At 51.7% G+C, this 16,475-nt stretch overlaps 4 protein-coding genes across 4 annotated transcripts; 1 reads left to right on the top strand and 3 right to left on the bottom strand.

The window, feature by feature from the left end:
* Positions 1–342: 342 nt before the first annotated feature.
* UCRPA7_5671 (putative elongation factor g mitochondrial precursor protein) lies at positions 343–2,733 on the bottom strand (the record flags this gene model as incomplete). Its single annotated transcript, XM_007918215.1, has 4 exons — positions 343–397; positions 457–2,483; positions 2,540–2,648; positions 2,714–2,733. 4 exons carry the CDS (start codon positions 2,731–2,733, stop codon positions 343–345), a joined length of 2,211 nt encoding a protein of 736 aa, XP_007916406.1.
* A 744-nt stretch (positions 2,734–3,477) lies between these two features.
* On the bottom strand, positions 3,478–5,005 carry UCRPA7_5670 (putative elongation factor g mitochondrial precursor protein; the record flags this gene model as incomplete). The annotated part of the gene is made up of 2 exons (XM_007918214.1): positions 3,478–4,631; positions 4,690–5,005. 2 exons carry the CDS (start codon positions 5,003–5,005, stop codon positions 3,478–3,480), a joined length of 1,470 nt encoding a protein of 489 aa, XP_007916405.1.
* A 7,748-nt stretch (positions 5,006–12,753) lies between these two features.
* UCRPA7_5668 (hypothetical protein) lies at positions 12,754–13,698 on the bottom strand (the record flags this gene model as incomplete). Its single annotated transcript, XM_007918213.1, has 1 exon — positions 12,754–13,698. One exon carries the CDS (start codon positions 13,696–13,698, stop codon positions 12,754–12,756), a length of 945 nt encoding a protein of 314 aa, XP_007916404.1.
* A 358-nt stretch (positions 13,699–14,056) lies between these two features.
* UCRPA7_5667 (putative nucleolar gtp-binding protein 2 protein) lies at positions 14,057–16,391 on the top strand (the record flags this gene model as incomplete). Its single annotated transcript, XM_007918212.1, has 4 exons — positions 14,057–14,862; positions 14,914–14,950; positions 15,323–15,572; positions 15,628–16,391. The coding sequence occupies 4 exons, from the start codon at positions 14,057–14,059 to the stop codon at positions 16,389–16,391; spliced, it is 1,857 nt and encodes a 618-aa protein (XP_007916403.1).
* Positions 16,392–16,475: the final 84 nt, after the last annotated feature.

The following is a 16,475-nucleotide window of genomic DNA, read 5'->3' as shown; positions in this document are numbered from 1 at the left end:
TACTACTTGTCTTATCTGTGACAAAACCAGGTCCGCACAATGGACAGCTTAGAGAAGGCATATGTGTCTAGAGGGAGGATGTCTGTATATATTTAGTTCCGATATTCATCTATGTTCGTCAATTCTTAAGCGCCATTCTCCATGCAGCTTGCCTGATGGACAAACATTGCCATCGGCATCTATATATACAAACCAGTATTGTACACACAAGTAGACCTACAGTACAGATTATGCCCAAGGTTGTGGTACATCATCATCCGCACACTCGCCACTCCAGCATGGCACTTGCAATATGAGGTCGACCAGGCCTCTGCCGACACATCAAATCCAGAGCCAGCTCGCTTACTTTGTACGCTTGGCTTCCAACTCCTTCTCATACTTGGCAACGAGCTCCTTCCTATAGGTGATGTGATGAGCTTCTGTTATGAAAAATGAGTTCAAGGTCAAGACACTTACTGTAATTGCATAGGGGCGGGCGCATAGTGGCTAAATTCCATACCGAACTCGCCCTTGCCCTGGGTGGCCGCACGCAAGTGGGAGCTGAAGCCGAACATAGCATTCAGCGAGCAGTCCGCAATGAGGGTGAAGTCGTCAACGCCAATCTCCGTGTCAACAATGGTACCTCGCTTATTCATCAACATAAGGATGTTGCCTTGGAACTCGTTGGGTGCAGTAATAGTCGTCTTCATCAGGGGCTCCAACACTTGTCCGCCAGCATCGTTGAATGCCTTGCGGAAAGCCATCTGGGTAGCCAGGTTGAAAGCATAATCAGACGAATCAGTAACGTGAGTGGCACCATCATTGACAACCATGGAGGCACCGATAACCTTGTGGCCCAGAAGAGGGCCCTTCTCGCAAGCTTCCTGGAAACCTTTGCCACAGGCGGAAAGGTACTTATCGGGGATATTTCCACCGACAACCTGGGTCTCGAAGTGGTTGTTCTCCGCGTGCTCCGGGTTCGGCTCGATCCATCCAGCCACACGAGCGAAATCACCGGGACCGCCGCTCTGTCGCTTGAGCAAGAAGTCGAAGTCAGCGCGGCGAGTGATGGTCTCACGGTACGCGACTCTAGGCTGGCCTGTTTCGCAGTCGCACTTGTATTCGCGACGCAGACGCTCGATGTAGATTTCGAGATGCAATTCGCCCATGCCCGAGATAATGGTTTCTTCACTCTCCTCGTCGACGTGCAGACGGAAAGTGGGATCCTCACGCTGGAAGCGGTTCATCGCCTTCGAGAAAGAGTCCGCATCGCTGCTGCGCTTGGGCTTGATGGAAAGGGACATGACCGCATCGGGGACGTACATAGACGACATGGCGTAGGGCAGGTTTCCGTCGGTGAAAGTATCTCCAGATGCGCATTCAACACCGAAGACGGCGCAGATTTCTCCAGCACCGACCTCGGCGACATCCTCCATCTCGTTGGAGTGCATGCGCACAATACGGGGAATGCGGACCTTCTTGCCAGTGCGAGAGTTGAAGAGATAGCTACCCTTCTTCAGGGCACCCTGGTACACACGCATGTAGGTGAGCTGGCCATAGGGGTTCTCCTCAAGCTTGAAAGCGAGACCAACATAGGGCAGAGAGTTGTAGGGAATCAGCTGAACGGGCCTCTCGCCTTGTGAGCGGTCAAGTGCCATGTTAGGAGTCTCTGAAGGGTTCGGCAGGAAGTCACACACAGCATCGAGCATAGGCTGAATGCACTTATCGGCCAAAGCAGTACCCATAAGAACTGGCGAGAACTTCAGAGCGATGGTGGATCGACGAATCGCGGCCATGATCTGTTCAGGAGTGGGCACTTGTTCGTCGAGGAACAGCTCAGCCATCTCGTCATCAACATCAGCCAGCTTCTCAATGAGTTCCTGTCTCTTCTGCTGCGCTAGCTCCTTCAAATCCTCCGGGATCTCGTTGGAAACTTTGACGATGGTGCCTCTGGCGCCATCATTGCGAATGGACCTCATGTTGATCAAGTCGACAACACCCTCAAACTCCTTCTCCGAGCCAATTGGGATTTGTAGTGCCGCGGCGGGGATCTTGAGCTTAGAGTTGATCTGTTCGACAGCCTTCCACGGGTTTGCGCCCATACGATCCATCTTGTTTACGAAGCTGATTCTGGGGACGTTGTAACGCTTCATTTGCCTGTCGACCGTGATCGTCTGACTCTGGACACCGCTGACGGCGCACAGAATCATGACCGCACCATCCAGCACACGCAGAGCACGCTCTACCTCGATCGTGAAGTCGATATGTCCTGGTGTGTCGATCAGGTTGATGTGGTAGGTCTCGAGCTGTCCATTCTCCGACTTCTTCCAGTCGCAGAATGTCGCAGCTGACTGAATGGTAATACCACGCTCACGCTCCAGCTCCATGGAGTCCATCTTGGCGCCGACGGCGTCTCGGCCGCGAACTTCGTGGATTGCCCCGATTCGACCCGTGTAGAAAAGAACGCGCTCGGTGACGGTGGTTTTGCCGCTGTCGATGTGTGCCTGCTTCAATTAGTGCCCTGGCATGACATTCAGTCTTGCAATACCCAGATACGCACAGCAATACCAATGTTCCGTACTCGCGACAATCGCTTCGCCTCTTCGGGGCTCATCTTAGCCGCAACATCCTCAGCGGACAGATTTGCTCCCTCCTTGGCAGCTTTCAGACTGTCAAAGTAGCCATGTTAGTCAATCACATACAGGAGATGCAGTCTCTGCATTGCTCTGCTCACGCTTCCTGTGCAGCGCTCATAGACCGCAGCTTGGAGGTCTTGCTGAAGCTGCGTCTGCTCTGGCCCTGCGAAGGCGTCCATCGCGCCGGCGCAGAGGCAGCGGCAACTCTGCAAGCCAACGTGAAATGCCGTATGCCATTGCTCGCACTGAGTATGCGACCGTCAGTCAAGACGGCCACAGTCCTGTGTGCCCTCATATTTGGCGAAAAAGAAAGGGTGCGAATTTAAGGAGAGACTGGGGAAAAGAAGGGAATTACACGACGATTTTCGGGTGGACTGAGAATCTCAAGTAATTTTTTGGACCCCGGACCCGTACCCAAAAAAAAGGAACATAATTGGCTGTGGGATCTCCCGATGACCCACTGCCTCCTTATCTTATCGAGCTTGACGCGACAGACGGGAGATCGGAGGTACAGTACCTGCAGGTGCTGAAACCTAGATACATATCTAGACTTCCGAATGTGTTGCCGTTCAGAAAGCTTTTTCACAATACAAATTGATTCTGTCATATTTGAGTTGCCATATCTATGCAGCCATGAATACAAGAACAAGCAAAACGCCATGAAACATCAAGCCAACTCCAACAATGCATGTTCCTTGTTCAACAATTCCAGCTGATGTACTCAGCAACTGCCACCACTGTCGCCTTATCTCAAACTCTCTTCTTCTTCTTTTGAAATCTCTATCCCGAAGTGTTAGGCCACAAAGCCTTAAGGGGGTATCATTACCAGGAGGAAATGGGGTATGTATAGCGTAGCAAGAAACTAGAAGAAGGAGAAGAAGCCAGTGCCAACAGAGGTCAAAGCAAGTGCGGCCCCAAGCACAAGCATCTGTGACATGCCCAAAGGGGATGGCATCGATGCGGCACTATCCACACCAAAGCCAGATGCTGCAGCATAGGCCGGTTGTGTGAAGCTGGGGACATTGGTAGCTTGGGCCTGGTTCGGAGCCTCTGTAGCTGAAGGGATCTGAGCACCCTCGCTTGCAAAGGCAACGATGTTTGACTCTGTGGCGTTGAAGTCTGTGGCCGCAATGCCAATCTCATTGTTCTCGAGATCATAGACGACATAGGCAGATCGCAGGAAAGTGTCGCCGAGCAGGAAGGGATCACTGCTAAAGTTCTGAATGCCAAACTCGCAAGCCTCCTGGCCCTTATACCTACCAGCACTAAACGTTGGTGCCGGGCCACTAGTAAGATCCAACACAAGCTCGTCCATGCCGACTGTGATCTGAGGGCCATCGGGGCCAGCAAATCCGAAGGTGAAGGTACCCTTGCTGTTCTGCATGGAGCATGGGATGACTGCTAGTCCCAGATCACCATTGTAGATGGCTCCAGTCTCCTGCCAGACCTGTTCGGCGAGATCTGTTGGGAGATACGACAGTGTTGTTCCAGAGTCAAGAACCACAGGAATTGGGAACGTTGTAGACGTAAGAGTATCGTTTCCGGTAGAGCTCTTGGCCGTAAGAGAGGTGAGAGCCACAATGAAGGAAGTGAATTCTTCCGTCTGAGGATCCTTGTAAATCGAGATCCTAGTCAGGTCGCCTTCATACTTCTTGGTGTCAATGCCGCCAAAGAGGATGTTTCCGGTGCTAGAGTCTAGATCGTTGAGCCATAGGCTGTAGGCATTGGAGTTGATCAGGCCATCCTGCTTCATCACTACCGGCAAGTTGGGGTAGGCGGCCGACTCTGAGTTCTCTCCGAACACAATAGCCTCGTTGAGAGCATAACCGACACCCACGAGGCCGTAGGGGATGTCCGTGTTAATTCCAAGGCCCATGGTCACGTTGCTGATATTGGCACCGGCAATCTGGAATGCATCGGTGAAGTAGTCACCTTTGGAATGACTGCCGTCCACGTACGATATGCTAAATTCGCCCTCACCAACATTGTCGAAGGTTGAAGATGAGTCGGGATCAACTAGATGGTATGGTTAGCACATATGTCTTGGTTAGCTCTTTTAACGGGCAAGACCTACAAGATCCGAATGTGCAAGCATCCGAGCCCGAAGTGCCTTGACAGACGCTGGCTTGGCTGTAGGGAACCCAAATGTCGCTACTGCCAGTGTCCAACTGCAGGGTCAAGTCCTGTGCCGGAGTTCCCACGCTGCAAGTGGCAAAGTAACCTCCTCGAGCTTGCTCGTTCGTGATGACCTCCTCGAATGTTGAGCCGGCACGTTTGCCCAGCTTGGGCTTCAGTTGCTTCCGCTCGATACCCCATTGAACGACGCCATTCTGAGCTTTGATCGCGGTAGCGAACAGTGTACCCGCAGCAAGGGCGGAAGCGGTCCTCATGGCTGACTGAAGGTGCAATCCAATCTGTATTAGTCGGGCTGCCGACTTTGTTCGAGCTAGTCGACGGAACACAGCACAGAAATGCTGGAATTAAGTGATAGTGGTGCTAATGATAGACGATGATCTTCAGCATATAGGGATTGTTGTAATCGCAAGAGGCGTATTCAGATCGAACGGACGTGCGCAAGCGTTCGTGTTTCGAGATGGGAAGATGGGATCCGCCCTCCGAGACGCGGCGGATAGCAAAGGAGGTAGAAACTGAAGAACGCAGAAAGGAAGGGAGAGTTGATTGTCAGAAACAACGCAGATGGCAAAGGAACTGGACGGTTTTCGCAGAAAACCAAGAAAAGGCCAAGCGCTGAAGAGTCAACGAGAGCGAATGCCAAGAAGCACCAAGGACGACAGGGAGATTGAGGATGAATTATTTCTGGGCTGAGCTCGCCTCCCAGGCCTTGGTCCCTTGGCCCTAGTCAAACCCGCAGCGGGTAGTTAGCGGGCGAGTTGCCTGACCTGATTGGTACTCGGGCACGGCAGGGCACATATGCGCCGCAGGCTACAGCACGAGGACCCCTGACGTAACGCGGTGGCTTCCAGCTGGGCCGCTCCTTCAGTGGATTCCTTCCTCTGTTTCAATGCTGAGCCGCTTTTTGCATCTATTCTCAGCTCATTCCTGCGGCGTACCTCTGTATGCAAGTCGATGCTGTACGTACGATATCAAGACCAGGTAATTGCCCTCCTAGGAGACTCTCTCAGCTGAAAAATAATAAATTTCCTGAGTAACTACTGCATGTGGATGTCCAAGGTGGGGTGTGTAGACATGCCTCCTCACTGGAATTTTCACCTTACCAGGTAGGCTGCAAACCTCAGCCGCTCCGTTCAGAACGACTCTTGCTCCGAAGACTCTTCTCTACAATATCACTACTTGCCATCAAAAGCACAGACAGCCTTTCCCATTCAGAAGACCTCTAGGTCTTTGAGAACACTTATCGTGAATTAGTGTACGGCCGCGCTTAAAGTGTTATGTTGGCGGTTGTATAAAACTAGACTCTGTAGGACCGCTACATCAGTCGACAAAATCTGAAACGAACCTCGACAGTGTGCCTGTTTCATCGCATTGTGTTCTTGCTAAGACGCTGGCGCAGAAATTGCACCTGTTGTTGGTGAATATCAGCATGGTAATCGAGACGACTGGAACGCCTTCTTTAGACACGGGATCACCCAGCAGCCTTCCCGCAAGCGCTACTGACCGGCAATCCATGGCCTTAAAGTTCGGGGCGTCGATCAGCTGCAACTGCATGTGCTCTAGGAAGCTTTAGTAGTAAGGCGGCCGCTCGGCTAAGCCATTAGAGCTTTGAGTTTAGGCGATCCTTCACCTGGTGCAAAGCCACAGTTAAGCAGTGCACGTGGAATGCATGTGCTGTTCTCCTATAATACATTGACTGCCTTGAAGGTGGACCTTCTGGAAGTAAAGACGAACGCCATCGGGCTCAATTCCCCAAGATCTGACCGCACGGCACAAAATGAACAGCCGAGTCGAAAGGTGTAAAGATACCGATTCGCTCTATCTTTGAATTCAATAGAGGTTCTCCTCAACATAATTTCCCAACTTTTGCAATGCCTCCTCCAGTACTGCGGTGTCACTAACATAACCGATCCGGACGTAACCCTTGAAGTCTACGTCGTGGCCAAAACACCTTGAACCTGGCAGAAACATTGCCTTTGTCTTTTCCAAAACATCGAGACAGAAGTCAGGGTCATTGACAGGTTCTCCTCGTCTGAGAAATTGCACAAATGCCGTTGTGCCTGCTGTTGGCTTGACCCAGTGGCACACAGAGTTGTGCTTCTGCACAAAGGCATCCAGTAAGTCAAGATTTGTCCTTGCCAATTCAATGTTTCTCTTCATTAGTGATGGCTGCACAGCGTCTGATAAGGCGTACGCCGCAACTGTGTCATCTAGTTGCGAGACGCTAATCGTAGTGTAGTCTCTAGCCTCAGCAACGGCCTCGATGATACTCGGATCTCGAGAAGCTACCCAGCCCAGGCGAATTCCGGCAAGGGAGAAAGCTTTGGACATCGAGCCCGTGGAGATGGCCTTCTCGTAGCCAAAAGATAACACTGATGGAGGCATATCCTCTCCAGCGGGAAGACTGTGAAAAAGGGGCCGATAGACCTCGTCGCCGAGAACGTAAATGTCTCTTGCCTTAGCAAACTCTATGATCTTAGCAAGTACAGACTTTGGAGTGGTGGCCCCTGTGGGATTGTTTGGATTATTTATGACAATCATCTGAAAATTTATCAGTTCTAGTTTTGCTTACTATTGTCACCCTTCGCTCACCTTGGTGTTCTCCCTGACTAGCCCTTCCAGTTCTGCCACATCTGGTATATATCCATTCTCCTCTTTCAACTTCCATAGAGATACCTCGGCTCCTAAACTTTCGGGAACGCTGTACAGCTGCTGGTACGTAGGATACACGCAGATTACGTGGTCCCGAGGGCCAACAAGAGAGTAGAAGAGAAGGAAGTTCGCGGCAATGGCACCTGGAGTAACAATGACTTGGTGACTGGCGAGCGGCTCCGGCGAACCTTTGCAATAAAGGGCAGCAATACGTCCGCGAAGGTCATCAGAGCCCCTGATTGCTCCATATGTCAGCTTATTTGACAATAATGACAGTCCTTCGGCCGATTTATCTGTAGACAACTTCATCAAGTCTCCGATGGATACAGAGGCGGCACATGTCTCGGCGATGTTGAGAACCCCTGGCGTGGTCTCATACCGGTCCATCCATTGTTCGACTTCGAAAGGTTCAATTTTCACCATTTTGGCTGAAGCAAGTCGCAATATCAGAGGTACCCCGAACCGTCTTCAGACAGGCAGAAGGAAAATGGGCCCCGAACTCTTTAATACCTGCTACAGTCCTGCAAGGTCATCGATTGACATTGCATTTGACAGTGCATATTTCCCCTGAAATCGATAGGGCGTGTGCAGATGCTCTCGCGCAGCTGCGCGGCGCACTAGACTAGCCATGCGGGCCTTTCTTGAGTAAGACAGCTGCATCCTTTGGTGCTAGGTAGATCTCCATCTGAAGAGAAGAGACGTCACTCGCTTGCAGTGAACAATGGCGGGGTCAGTGTACCTACTATGGGTTGCCGTCCCACTAAGCCAGGCGGGCCAACCAACCACTGAGCTCAACAAGCAGTCCACCTGGCCGAAAACAGCTTCTTGTGACTGGTGATGCTGCTACTGTACAGGCTGGTAGGCGAGAAAGGTGAGGAATGATAAGGCCGTCTGTCATCTCATCTCATCTCATCTCATCGAATACATCATACATTGGATGTCTTCGCGGCTGCACCTCCTTAGCTTTAAGTATTGCTGTGCTGGTTAGTTAGTGGTATCTTCGCCCAATACGCTGTCCGCTCCTTCAGCTCGGGGTGTATCATTGCGATCCTCCGTGTATGTCTCCTCATCTTGCGCCTCCTCCTCTCGAGCCATCTGTGTTATCTTTTGACTCTGCCACTTCTCGATGACTTTCAAAAAATCAACATGCTGTTCATTTCAATTCTGCTATAGTTATGGTACTGTAGCTTCTATAATCTGATTATCCAAGGTGCACGTAGCTAACTGTGAAGATCGTCCGTCGCATGTCAAGAGAGCTGCGTGGTTGTTGAGGTAACTTATCGGGGCTTGGCTACTCCGAAGCTTCTGAGCTTGTGGGGGGTGAGGTGGCGCCTGCCGCCTGCAAACGCAACCAGCAGGCGCCGATCCGAGGCGCACAGCTACGACACGACGCTAAGACCCCCATCCATTCATCAGCCAGTTGAGCCAGCATCAGCCAACCGAGCTTCAGACCTTCAACAAACATCGCAAAAGCGTCCCCCTGCCTCATCATGGCTCCTCGGACGGCCTACGCCCTCCTCGCAGGGCTGCTGTCGTTGTCATGTGTTGCATCCGCTTCCAAGAACTATTCGTCCATCGAAATGATGCGCGCCGAGCTTGCGCTCATGGACGATCGGCCGAAGGACTGTCCGCCATGGTGCGCCGCCCCCATCCGTCTGCTGTCAGTGTCCCCGACAGCAAGCTAACATGAGGCCCTTTTCCAGCTTCAACTGTCTCCTACCTGCATTTGAATGCGGTCAATATGCCGAATGCAACGAGTTCAACGGGAAATGTACTTGTCCCAGCGGTTTCGGAGGAGATGACTGCCTATCGCCGTGTATGCATCTCATATGACCATGCCGCTATCCACAAGCTAACGAGCCATTTCAAGTGTGCGGTTCCCTCGCCCATGATAACCTAAACCGACCTGTGCGGTCAGAGAAGACATGCGACTGCGAAGATGGCTGGACCGGTATCAACTGCAATGTCTGTACAAGAGATGACGTCTGTGATGCATTGACTGCGTCAAAGGACGGTGGCATCTGCTACCAAAATGGCGAGGTCATCAAGAACAACTACCAGATGTGTGATGTCACAAACAAGAAGATCCGAGAGTTGCTTAAGACGCAGATACCCCAGGTGACATTTACCTGCCAGAAAGAGAAGGAAGAGAAGGATAGCAACTGCGACTTTCAATGTGCGCATCATCCCCCACCTGATGTCCCTATGTTTTCAATGCAGCTAACTTGCAGCAGTCTGGGTCGACCAGCGGGAGTCATTCTATTGCCATCTTACTGACTGCGTCTCAACCCTCGACTATAGCGATGCGTCAAGAAACAAGACCGAGTACCACTGCAAGACGGTCGAGTGCTCGTGCATACCCGATCGCATGCTTTGTGGCGAGAATGGCTCCGTGGATATCACCGACTTCCTTGCAGAGGAGATCAAGGGCCCTGGTGAATTCAACTGCGTCAAAGATAAATCAGGTGTCAGCAGTTGTGCGTTCGAAGAACCTGCCATGAACGATCTAATCAGTATGATGTTTGGTGACCGTAGCATCACGCTGACCTGCGGATCTGGCGAGTGCCTGCACTTCTCCGAAGTCCCTTACTATGAGAAACCTAAACCGAAGATCAATACGCCTCTCATTGCAGGAGTGATTGCTGGGTGCTCACTCTTCTTGGTTGGCGTGATTCTCCTTGTATGGTACCTGTCAAGACGCCAATACCGATATGGCGCTATTTCTCTGGACGACTCCGATGACGAGGCCCTCAAGCTCATGGCAGATCACAAGCCTGCATCTCTATATTTTGAGAATGTTACCTACGAGCTGAACGGCAAACATATTCTGCTTGGGATCCAGGGAGTCGCTCACCCTGGTGAAGTCACGGCGATCATGGGCGCTTCGGGTGCCGGAAAGACAACGTTCTTAGATATCCTCGCTAGAAAGAACAAGCGCGGCGAGGTCAATGGCGACTTCTTTGTAAACGGCGAGAAGGTAACGGATCACGACTTCAAGAGCGTTGTGGGCTTTGTTGATCAGGAGGACACCATGCTTCCAACCCTCACTGTTCACGAGACAATCCTGAACAGCGCTCTTCTTCGACTTCCTCGCGACATGAGCCGTTCGGCCAAGGAGCAGAGAGTTATCGAGGTTGAGAAACAGCTTGGTATTCATCACATCCGAGACTCACTTATAGGTTCTGAAGAAGGGAAGGGTCGCGGCATATCGGGCGGAGAAAAGCGTCGTGTCGGTATTGCTTGCGAATTGGTTACAAGCCCTTCGATCCTGTTCCTGGACGAACCCACGAGTGGTCTGGATGCCTACAACGCCTACAATGTCATTGAGTGTTTGGTTACTCTCGCAAAAGACTACAAGCGGACTGTCATCTTCACCATTCACCAGCCCCGATCTAACATTGTCGCTCTCTTCGATCGGTTGATCCTCCTGGCCCAAGGCAAGACCGTCTTTTCTGGACCTTTCCCACAATGCCAGGAATACTTCGATCACATCGGCTATCCTTGCCCCCCAGGCTTCAACATCGCTGATTACCTCGTTGATCTTACCATGCATGCTGGTGTGAGCACCCCCTTTGATGATGGAGCCCTCGCCCTCGACTCTGCCAGTGTTGGCCCTAGCAGCACCAGGGCGGTCAAGTCGATTGCAAGCGTCTCAGGCAGCATTGCAGAGGATAGTGGAGTCGAGGCATCATCTTCGAGGCCCAGACCAAAGCGGAAGGATTCTGTCAAGGCACGCCAAGAGCGCGAGCTTTTCACTCGACGCAAGAGCAACGTCATGGCAGGATCATCCTCTGATGGCGAAGGCGACTACAAACTTCAGAAGGAAATTCCAGGTGTTGTCCCACTTCGAATTATTGAAGACCATGATGATCCACCTCCGGTAGCAACTGGAGGCACGGATCTCGATATTCTAGTCAAGGCTTATGCAGAATCTGATATCGCCAGAACAACACACGAAGAGGTCGAGCAAGCTATAAGCAACGCTCAGAACGCAAATGGGCAGAACGGCAATCGTTACGATCCCGAGGGACCTAATATCAATATTAGTGGCGTGGGTAAGGGATATGCCCGAATTGGATACCTCCGCCAGTTCGTCATTCTATCCGAAAGGACGTGGAAGAATTTGTACCGCAATCCTTTACTGATGTTGACTCACTACGCGATCGCCATCGTTCTTGCGGTTCTGTCAGGGTACCTTTTCTACGGCGTGACCAACGACATTCCGGGCTTCCAGAACAGACTCGGTCTCTTTTTCTTTGTTTTGGCCTTGTTTGGTTTCAGTACCCTGACCAGCTTGAACGTCTTCGCTTCAGAGAGACTCTTGTTTGTGCGGGAACGAGCCAACGGTTACTATTCCCCGATCACCTATTTTGCCGCAAAGGTCTTGTTCGATATCTTGCCTTTGCGAATCATACCTCCCATTCTGATGGGTATAATCATCTATCCTATGACTGGTCTCATCGCCGATTCATCTCACTTCTTCACCTTCATCCTGGTGCTGGTTCTATTCAACCTAGCTGCGGCGGCGATCTGTCTGTTCATCGGCATCGTTTGCAAGGATGGAAGTGTCGCCAACTTGATCGGCAGTCTCGTCATGCTCTTCAGTCTCCTCTTTGCCGGTCTCCTACTTAACCACGACAAGATTCCCGCCGCAGCTATTTGGCTGCAGTGGCTGTCAATCTTCCACTACGCCTTTGAGTCTCTTATTGTCAATGAGGTCAAAGAGCTGACTCTCATTGACAAGCAATATGGTCTGGATATCACTGTTCCCGGTGCTGCTATCCTTAGCTCTTTTGGTTTCAGCAACCAGGCAATGTGGTCTGATATCCTCAGTCTGGGTGTCTTCGGAGTTGTCTTCATCATACTGGCCTACGCTGCCATGCATATCATGTTGGTTGAGAAACGATAGGGGGCATATCTTTCGAGAATGAGGAGGACTTAATGGAGATCGCTTTGTAGGAATATTGAGTTGGTACTTCATGCATATACTTCCGGCATGCATCATCAATGCGCGCTGGAAGAGGGAGCTTACACGCTCCATAGTCTTGAATCTTCTTAACACATAAATAGCACGGTCTGTAACCAGGCACGCTGTCGGGATTGCATTGGGCTCATGGCGTCTTGGTACTTCTGCACATATTCTATCGCTTTAGACAGATGATTATTCCATAGTCTATATACATGCATGTGATCTATGCTTTTGTGCGATTGCTGAACGCGGGCGCATGATATCGTTACAGGTATGAGCAAGGTGCCAAACCCTTGAACGCCATGATATTGTACAGTACAGGCCTGAGATCTTCTAATTCTCATTCTTGATCCTCTTCATCCCTACTCTTATCCATTACAAGGCTCACTCCATCTTTCCGCCGGTCAACTCCTCTGTCACGGTCTTTTGTCTCTTTGCTGTTCGGCTCAAGTCGGTAGTGTTGAAGTCCATCGCCCGCTGCTGGGTGCGATTCAGCTCATCCAGCATGTTGCGCACCTGGATCGGTGGACCATAGGCATCCCAGGCATTCTCGGATCCGAAGAAGCCGCGCTGGCTGCCCTGGCGCTCCCAGTACTTCTCATCGAAGAGCTCGTTGATCTTGGCTTCCAGCTCCGCCTCCGTGACGATGAAGTCCCCCGCAGCAATGTACAGCTGCTGCAGTGCGTCCTTCCTCGCCTCCGACTTGGCCGCAAGCAATGCCGCTGTGCGCGCCGCCGACTCGGCGATCTTGGCCGGCCGCTCCGGATCGGGAGCCACTGCCGTGTTCTGCGACGTGTGCAGCCGCACGGATGACCGCGTCAGCACGTCGTCCTGGCCCTCGGGCGCCAGCGCCGCGGCGCGGTTGCGCTCGAAGTTGGCCTGCGCCTTGGCGCCCGCGAGGCGCTCGCGCCGCTGCTTGCGCTTCCACAAGCCCTGCAGACCCGCGGCGAGCGACTGCCGGCGAGACTCGGCCATGCTGCGCTTCCAGGCGTCGACGTCGGACCTGGGCGCTTGGCCGGCGGCCTCGGCGGCAGATCGAGGTGCCGTTCGCTCGACGTAGCCGGCCGCGACCTTGCCTGCGCCGCCGGCACGCTTGTGGAAGATGTCGCGGGCGACGGGGAGAGTGCCCTTCTGCCAGGGCTTCTTGACCTCGGCGGACTGGGGAGGTGTCGGGACCTTGATGAACTTGGGGGATTCGGGAGGGATGTGTGTGTTTAGGCGGACCGAGGAGGTCGAGAAGGCTCGGGGGACGGAGCCATTGAGAGCTGTCGATGGTTGTATTGCTGATGGTATCGAGCGTATCGACACTTGAGGTAATGAGGGAGGCATCTTGCCGGTGATGCTGCTGCGGAGAGCAACACTCGTAGTCGGCAATCGATGCTCAGGAGGTGCTCATCTGAAGGCAGGTCAATGGACTGATGGGTTGAGCAGTGAATTTCTTCCCAGTCGGATTTACTGGATTGCCGGCTGTGCCAATAGCAGTGGTGCGATAAAGAAAGTGGGTTATCACCGATAAGAAAAGTCCCTACTGTGGGAATTTTTTTAGGCGAGCTCTGGCGGGACCATCACTTTTCTTTTACCAACCTCTCGCACTTTTTGCACTCCGCAATTCTTTCATAGGAGCGCACAGGTTGCCTCTTTTTCTTTATCCTCCTTGAGAGTGTTCTCCCATTGCTTCTCTCTTACAATGGGAAGTTTCAAAAAGGAAAAGGCCCGCCGGACCCGCGAGGGCAAGACCGGTGAGGGCATCAAGGTCAAGGGCGAGAACTTCTACCGCACCGCCAAGCGGGTAAAGCAGCTCAACATCTTGAAGGAGGGCAAGGCACAGAGGAACGCCGATGGCAAAATTGTCAAGGCTGCATCCTATCAGTCTCGCGATGTCCCGAATGCGAGAATCGAGCCAAATCGAAAATGGTTCTCCAACTCCCGTGTCATTTCGCAAGAGTCTCTGACTGCTTTCCGAGAAGCAATGGCGGAGAGACAGAACGACCCGTATTCAGTCCTTCTCAAGAGCAACAAGCTACCGATGTCTCTCGTTCGCGATGGCCAAGACACAGAAAATGGCGTCAAGAAGCACCATGCTAAAATGACTGTCGAGAGCTCGCCGTTCTCCGAGGTTTTTGGGCCGAAGATGCAGAGGAAAAGAGTCAAGCTGAGCGTCGCAAGCATATCGGAGCTCGCAGATGATACTGAGAAGAGTCTCGATAAATATCATGACCGACTTGAGGAGATAAAACTCTTGAGTGGACAGTCTGGTGGCGATGCTGGTCAACCTGGAGCCTCTGCCGAGGATGATGCAAACGTTACCACTGCTACGGAAGCCGTTTTTAGCAAAGGACAGTCCAAGAGGATATGGAACGAACTCTACAAGGTCATCGATTCTTCAGACGTCATCCTACACCTTCTCGATGCTCGGGATCCTCTGGGAACACGGTGTCGCAGTGTGGAGCAGTATCTAAAAAAGGAGGCTCCCCACAAGCACCTAGTCTTTGTGTATGTGACCTCCTCCTCACTGTCTGACACTATGTATCTAACTTGCCGCAGACTCAACAAGTGTGATCTTGTTCCCACAAAGGTTGCTGTAAGTGATATCTTTGCTTCAAACTTTCTCTCGTCTTCGTGCCATGCCTTTCATGCCCGGTATTTTTGTCAGGACATTTTCCACAACCATTCGCACTATGGGACTTGTCTGTTACGGACCGGGCAGAGTGACTGCAGTTTCTCGAATTTCTTGGCTTATGCTGGGGCTAGACGGAATCCGTTTTGGAGACTGTCGTGAGATCTGGGGTTGTTTTCATTTTGAGTTGAAGTCCACCCACTCTTCACGGGTACTTTTTCATGGTGGATTTCTTAGTATGAATTCATACAAAACTTCAGCAGTTGAAGTGATTCTTGTTATTCTCATCAAATTTGAAAAGAGAAATTTTGTCGTCAGCAACTAACATGACGGCAGGCACAATGGGTGAGAGTTCTCCAAAAGGAATATCCTACTGCGGCTTTCCGCGCCAGCATGACGAACCCGTTTGGAAAGGGAAGCTTGATCAACCTTCTTCGGCAGTTCTCAAAGCTGCACTCCGACCGCAAGCAAGTATCAGTGGGCCTTATCGGTTATCCGAATACTGGCAAGTCCAGTGTCATCAATACCTTACGGGGCAAGAAAGTTGCTACCGTTGCCCCTATTCCTGGCGAGACGAAAGTCTGGCGTAAGTAACAGGAGTATCACAGTTTTCACAACATACATGCTGATCCAATTTCTAGAGTACGTCACTCTCATGAAGAGGATATACCTGATCGACTGCCCTGGTATTGTCCCACAGCAGCATCATGACTCGCCTCAAGAACTACTCCTACGAGGTGTCGTGAGAGTCGAGAAAGTAGACAACCCCGAGCAGTACATTCCAGCGGTGTTGGCAAAGGTCAAACCGAAGCACATGGAAAGGACTTACGAATTATCTGGGTGGAAGGACCACATACACTTCCTCGAGCTGCTAGCAAGGAAATCAGGTCGCTTGCTCAAGGGTGGTGAGCCGGATCTCGACTCGATCGCAAAGATGGTCTTGACAGACTTCATGCGCGGTCGAATCCCCTGGTTCACTGCTCCTCCGACGGTTGAGGGTGACGATGGAGAAGTTACCGAGGGTCGCGAGGGTCGCTTAGGGGAGATGCCCAAGAAGAGGAAACGTGATGACGTAGAAGTTGCACCAGAGTCAACACCAGTCAAGCCTTCACCCAGCAAAGACATTGAAGAGGATGAAGGTGACTTCGAGGGCTTTGGTAGCGAAAGCGAACCGGAAATTGAGTCGGATTCCGAATCAGCAAGTGGGGATAGTGAGGATGTCATTCCTCTGGATGTTTCAAGCGATGAGGAGGATGACGCAGAGAGCGACGATGCAGAGGACGACAACGATGAAGATGAGGGAGAATCCTCAGGAGTGGACTATCCAGACGAAGAAAGTGAGGAAGAGGCGAGGCCAGTGGTAGATGAGCCGCAACTCTCAAATCGCAAGCGTCGTAAACAGTGATAGCTTTTAACGAAACTAAGAAACTTGATACCCATCATACACCATTTAATTCCTGTGTTCATGCCTTTTCGAGTGACCATAGAT

This window comes from Phaeoacremonium minimum (assembly GCF_000392275.1).
Source record: "Phaeoacremonium minimum UCRPA7 unplaced genomic scaffold PA7_03_scaffold_424, whole genome shotgun sequence".
Taxonomy (NCBI): Eukaryota; Fungi; Ascomycota; class Sordariomycetes; order Togniniales; family Togniniaceae; genus Phaeoacremonium; species Phaeoacremonium minimum.
The sequence above is the reverse complement of the archived record's forward strand: the minus strand, read 5'-3'. Positions and strand labels throughout refer to the sequence as shown.